This window comes from Peromyscus maniculatus, chromosome 21 (assembly GCF_049852395.1).
Source record: "Peromyscus maniculatus bairdii isolate BWxNUB_F1_BW_parent chromosome 21, HU_Pman_BW_mat_3.1, whole genome shotgun sequence".
Lineage (NCBI taxonomy): Eukaryota > Metazoa > Chordata > Mammalia > Rodentia > Cricetidae > Peromyscus > Peromyscus maniculatus.
Window position 1 is genome coordinate 26855312 of NC_134872.1, and position 6428 is coordinate 26861739.

The 6428-nt window shown below is 50.9% G+C and overlaps 1 protein-coding gene across 1 annotated transcript in view; it reads right to left on the reverse strand.

Moving 5' to 3' along the window:
- Npffr1 (neuropeptide FF receptor 1) overlaps positions 1-6428 on the reverse strand; it is a 42507-nt gene that overhangs the window by 35485 nt on the left and 594 nt on the right. The window contains exon 1 of the mRNA XM_006972708.3: positions 6136-6428. This exon is cut by the window's right edge and continues 594 nt beyond it. Within this exon, the coding sequence (XP_006972770.1) occupies positions 6136-6142 (7 nt within the window). The 5' untranslated portion in view covers positions 6143-6428. The remainder of the gene's footprint in view (positions 1-6135) is intronic.

Below are 6428 nucleotides of genomic sequence, written 5' to 3' on the forward strand. Positions count from 1 at the left end.
TCCAACTACCTCTGACCAGGGAAGAATTTTTTTCATTTCACAGAAAAATCAAAGCTCAAAGACAAGGAGACTTGTTCACAGAGCACAGGGCAGAACAGTACAGGGATTCTGCCCCTACTTGACCTCAGGATTCATGGGGGACATGCTTCAAGTCTGAGCCCCCCCCCCTCTGTCATCTCCTGCTGTGGATATCGCTCTGTATAAATAAAATGGTGATTGGTCAGTAGCCAGGCAGGAAGTATAGGAGGACAAGCAGAGAAGAGAATTCTGGGAACAGGAAGGCTGAGGCAGAGAGACTCTGCCAGCCACCACCATGAGAAGATGTTAATATACCGGTAAGCCACGAGCCAACTTATAGATTAATAGAAATGGGTTGATTTAAAATATAAGAATAGTTAGCAAGAAGCCTGCCACGGCCATACATACATTACTTATAAACATAAGTAATATAAGTCTCTGTGTGTTTACTTGGTTGGGTCTGAGCAGCTGCAGGACTGGAGGGTGTGAGAGATTTATCCTGACCGTGGGCCAGCCAGGAAAACTCTAGCTACCATCTCCCATAGTGCCTCATCCTCTTTGAGCCCATTAGGCCACCTCTAAAGCCCTCAAGTGTCCCATTAGGGCTCTTTGAGTAATTAGGAGAGGGCCTGGACATCATGAACCCCACAAGGATCATGTAAAACATCACTCAAGGCAGGTGTGGTGGTGCATACCTGTGACCTCATCCCTGGGGAAGGTAAAGGCAGGAGGATCCAGAGTTCAAGGTCACCCTCAGCTACATAGTGAATTTAAGGGCAGCCGGGGGTGACAGGAGACCTCCTCACAAAACAAAGACAGCGCTGCCTGAAGCAGGAAGATACAGTGGTCAGAGGCAGAGCCGGAGCCACTCTGGGCTCAGCTAAGAAGCAATGAAGGAAAACCTAGCTCTTTGGGATCCATTCTTCCCTAACACTTCCTTACCACATGTCAGCCAGAGCTTCTGTGTCCCGGTCCCCAGTGGGTTTCTTGTCTCTCGCTTCTCAGCAGGGGCTTGTTTAGGAAAGACTTTGATGGAGCTGGAGAGCCGCCTCAGCAGCAGGCAGCAGAGTGAGAAACTGAGTCGGGCTCCCAGCACCTACCTGGGGTTAGGGGTGGGGCTTACAACTAACTGCCTGGAGCTGCAGCTGCGCGGAGGGGGGGGGATCTGACACCACCCTCTTTTGGCGTGGGGCGGGCGGTTGGTAATCTGCCCTCATATGTACATAGCCACACAGAGACATACATAATTTTTTTAATTAAAAAAACAAAACAAAACAAAAAAACCCAGCAGGGCTAGTGGTGGTGCATGCCTTTAGTCTCAATCCTTGGGAGGCAGAGGCAGGTGGAGTTCGAAGCCAGCCTGGTCTACAGAATGAGTTCCAGGACAGCCATGGTCTACGCAGAAAAATCCTGTCTCATGAAAACCCAAAATAAATATTTTTAAAAAAATACTTTGATAAACTTGTTCCCTGGATGAGGAAATGGCTCAGGACAGTTCTCTAGGCCGAGTCTCTGAGACATTTGCATTTCAAAAGAAGTCAACCCTGAAATCTGAAAGAGCATCACTCTCAACACAATTTCCCGTTGCTAATGAGAGCAGCAAAAGGCTTTGCCGAGGCCGAGCTTGTGTCTTTCATGTTCGTGTCCTTTAAGTAGAACTGGTAGAAACTAACCATGTTCCCGCACTCAGCACTGATCAGCTGCTTCCCCGGGACCCTCCAGGCTCTCAGCCAGGACCTTTTGGAGTCATTTGTTTGTTTGTTTTGGAGCCAACATACCTGGCTGGGCAGAAATATATTCTGTCTCTCAGTCTCTCTCTGACAGTCTCATGTGGCCCAAGCTGGCCTCAAATATATTCTGTATATAGCCAAGAATGACCTTGAACTTCTGACCTTTCTGCTTTGAGAGCTGGGCTTGCAGGTGTGTGCCATGAAGCCCAGTTTTATTCAGTGCTAGGGACTGAACCCAAGGCCTCATGGATGCTACATGCTTAGTGCCTCAACTCACTCAGGCTAGCCGTGAAGGCTGCCAGGGGCTCCTAGGAGAAAGCCACCGCATCTGCCGAGTCAGGGTGGGATACAGTTTCTCTTCCAACTCAGCCTTCATCTTGCACCAGCAGCACCAGGAACAAGGCTGGTACTCTGCAGATTGTAGTGTCTGTCTTCAGGGGTTAGGGGGAAGCTTCTGAGGCCTCAGAGTCCCCTCCAGGTCATAGTTGTGATCCGGCTACTCAAGCCTCCCAGCTCTGGGGCGTGCAAGCTGGCTCAGCAGGGAAAGGCAGTTGCGTACAGGTCTGGCAACCTGAGTTGATCTCCAGAAGCCAGGTCAAAGTGAACAGGGATAGCTGAGTGTGGCAATCCCCACCTTTAATCCTAAGCACTTGGGGTGAGGGGACAGAGGCAGATCTCTGTGAGTTTGAAGCCAGCCTGGTTTACCTAGCAAGTTCTAGTTCAGCCAGGGCTACATAGAGAGACCCTGTCTCAGAGGGGGAAAAAAAAAAGGAAAATGAGAACTGACTTATTGTCCTCTGACCTCCGCATACAGCTGTGATGTTCACACATACACAATACATTTTTTAAAATTCTCTACAGTCTAGCCAGGAATCAGACCCGGGGAGGCCAGAGTTCAACTTTGGTATCTTCCTCTATCTACCAATTTCCTTTTCTTTTTGAGACAGAATTTCATGATGTACTCTTGGCAGGCTTGGGACTTGCTATGTAGATCAGGCTGGACTGGAACTCGAGGACCCCATAAGGATCTGCTTGTTTCCATCCCCTGAGTGCTGCGATTAAAGGCATGCACCACCACACCTGGCTTCCACCGTCGTTTTTTCAGACAGGTCTAGCACTGAACCCAGAGCTCGCCATTTCCAATCTGGCCAGCAAGCCCACAGGATCTGCTTCTTCCTCCCTCCTTGTGGCACTGAGGTTATAGGCACATACCTCTGCAATTAGCTTTTATGTGGGTAGTGAGGGTCTGAACTCGAGTGCTCCGGCTTGTGCCATAAGCCCCTTACCCACTGAGCCATTTCCCCGAGCCTTATGGCTGTTTGGGCTTCTAGCTACAGATGTGCAAAGCATGCCTCCCCCCCCCCCCCCCCCCCCGCTTGGGGACCCAGAAACTGCTATCAAGGCTTTAATGACACCCCTCGCTGACAGCCCTCTAGACTTCTCCTCAGTTCATGCAACACTGCTATAATTCATCTGTTTACCTCCCAAGACAGGAAATTTGCTGTGATTTGCTCTTACACCAGCTCCTAATGAACACTAGATTATTTTCTCCCCCGCCCCCTGGAAATGTGTGTTTGTTTTGCTGAACTGGAGCTCAAACCTCGAGCCTGAGGCAGGACAGGCAAGTAGTGCTTGACTGCTGAGACCCAGCCCCAGCTCTGAAAGTGTTCTTGTTGCTCTGTTTTTAGTTCTTAAAGACATGCATGGTTCCCGAGTACCGCAGAAGACAGAGGGACCGTCACTGAACGGGAACACCCTGGGATACACCTGCTGGGATAATGCGTTTGATTGCTTTACGCCATATCTCCTCAGCCCAGAGGTGTCAGCTGGGACAATGGGGTTCTCATATTTCCAGTGCCCCATCCTGTCTACACCTAGGGTCTCTCTACTTTGCTTTTTGAAGCCATAGCAGGAACGACCCAGAACTTACAGAGTGGAATAACCATCAACCAGCAGAGAGGGGCAAGCAGCAGCTAGAGCCCCTTCTCATTTAGCCCAGGCTGGCCTTGAACTTGCTATGTAGCTTCTGCCTTCCAAATGCTGGGATTACAGGTATTTACTAGCAAGTCCAGCTCATGAGTTGTTGGAGGATAGAGCCCAGAGCTTCCTTCATGCTAGGCAAGCAAGATCTACCAACTGGCCTCTGCCCCAGCTCCTTTTCTTTCTGCTGTCCCCCCACGCCTCACTTCTGCTTCCCTGAGGCCACTCCCAAATAAACTCCCTGTTCCTAAATCCTTGTCTTAGGGGATGCCTCGGAAACCAGGGAATCCAAAGAAGATGCTAATGACTCTCATTGTATACAAATTTCATTCACAGATAAATGATAGATATAGATAGATAGATAGATAGATAGATAGATAGATAGATAGAGATATCCAGTAATAACACTATGTAACTTTGCATAAAGGGATTATTCTACATGCACCCTAAACTCTGCTTTTTAATACCCGTTTAACGTTTTTATAATATAAACTCGCACAGCATAATCAATCCACAGTAGATGATGGACACATTTCCATGCCAACAAACACAATCCTAAGCACAGTCTGTCTCCCCAACTCCCCATGCTAGGGACTGAACTCACAGCCTCTTGTGCCAGTGAGCCCCACCCCCAGCCCCTAAGTGCCTTCGTTAATGACGTCACTGCAGGTGCCTCTTATCTTTGACTTAATTTATTTAGTTTATCATGTCTAGGCGAACACACGCAGACTTTGTAGGTGTGCAGAATGGCTTCCTCTGCAAAAAAAACCGAAGCTACGCTCTTGCTTTCTCGTCTCTCAAATGTTCACTATGCGTTCAGTGATTTTCCTCTGGCATCCTAAGAGGCCAGCATTGCATTTGAGCAGTTTAGCGGGTTTCAGAGATTATCTTTCCACCTCTTTTGAAAATCAGGGCAGGTGCCTATCTTTGGGACTTTTCCCCCCCTCCCCTTTCATTTGCTGTAATTTCCTCTATAGCAACGATCCTATCTGCAACTGCCTCTGGGTCCCTGGGATGCCATGTGTCCAGGTTTTGAAGGGAGAGCTCTCTGGCTGCAGGTGGCTCAATGCTTTCTGTCCACCACACCCCTCGGGGGCTTTTCTTCTATTCAGCTCAGTCAGAAGCCCCAAAGCCCCCAGCCCTGAGCAGATCTGGCCTCTTTCCAGCACTCTTTGCTCTGTCTGTGCTTCTGCGCTCTGGGGTTTTCGGCACTTTGCTAACCATCCTTCTTACAGCTTCTAGGGATCTTCCAGCTCCGTCCCGGGTTACACACTCCTCCCGCATCTTTTCCCAGCTCCTTGGCAAGCTGTCAGCGCACCTCCCATGATTGCCTGTAAAATTCCGTTTTTATTCCCCGTAGTGACCCTTGCAATTACTCACTGGAACCCCAGAGCTTTCACTTACTGGTATGAATATGTTCAATGCACCCTGTCTCAATCTCTCCTCACAACCTCCCCCCACCCCCCACCCCTGTGAAGTCCTATTGCGTGTTAGTTCTTCAATCCATCAGCTGGGTAAACACTGGTACAGAAAGACTTGGGCACCAGCTCAGAAACACCCAGCAAGTCAGTGGACCAGCCCTCAGCCCTCTAGTTTCTTAATCTAAATATAAACTCCCTTTGTCCACATGGACGGAGATGGGGGGCTGGACCCTCACCTGATATGGCTGAAGCCAGCACACTAAGCTTCCGGGCTATTATTCCTCCTAGGCTCTGAGTTTGGGTCCTTTCCTAGGGGAATCATGGAGGCCACCTCCTCTAGGAGTCTATCCCTCTCCCGAGCCCAGCAGGCCAGCTAAGTTGGCGGCGACAGTTCCCTACAGGTAGTACCTCAACTATCCTCACCTGGTCACAAAAGAGCCACTGTTTAGGGATTAGAGATGGCGTGCACACGCACCCACAGACACGGGTGGCCTCCCACCCCGTCACACACACATACCCTGGACACAGAGGCACCCACACATTACTCTGTCATCATCTTCTCTGTATCTCTGTGTCTCTCTCTCTCTTGGTGTCTCTGTTTCCCTGTCTCTTGTCTTTCTGTCTCTCTCACACACATACACACACATACGCAAGTCTTTCCCCCTCCCAACCCCAGGAACACAGGGGCACCCTCAGATCTGTTTCTATCCCTCTCTCAGGGTCTTTGCATCTTTGTGTGTGTGTGTGTATATGTGTGTGTGTGTGTGTGTGTGTGTGTGTGTGTGTGTGTGTGTGTCTGTCTCTTTGTCTGTCTGTCTGTCACACACACACACACACACACACACACACACACACACACACACGAGTATTAGTGTCAGTCTCTGGCTGCCAAGGTACAGGGGTCTCTTCTCCCTGCCCGCCCCCCAACCACTGTCCCCGGGTCAGTAGCCTATCCCACCCTAACCCCCGACCCTAGTGACACTCACCCTCCATGCTGTCTGCTCCGGGACACTCTTCAGTGGAGGTGGGCACCTTCGGGCGGATGGGCTGGGGCAGAGAGGCACAGAGGGTCTGGGCGTCCTACCCTGGTCCCCACTTCACCGGGTCGCTCGCAGGCGGGCAGGGGGCGCTCACTCCCTTGGGGCTCGGGGTGCAGCGCCCTCGTAGCAGCGCTGCGGTCCGCCCGGACTCTGCCGCCCGCCCCGCGCCTCGCGGGTCTCAGGGAAGGAGGGGGCTGGCGCGGCGCCGTCTCCATGGCACCCGGCACACCTGTGCGGCC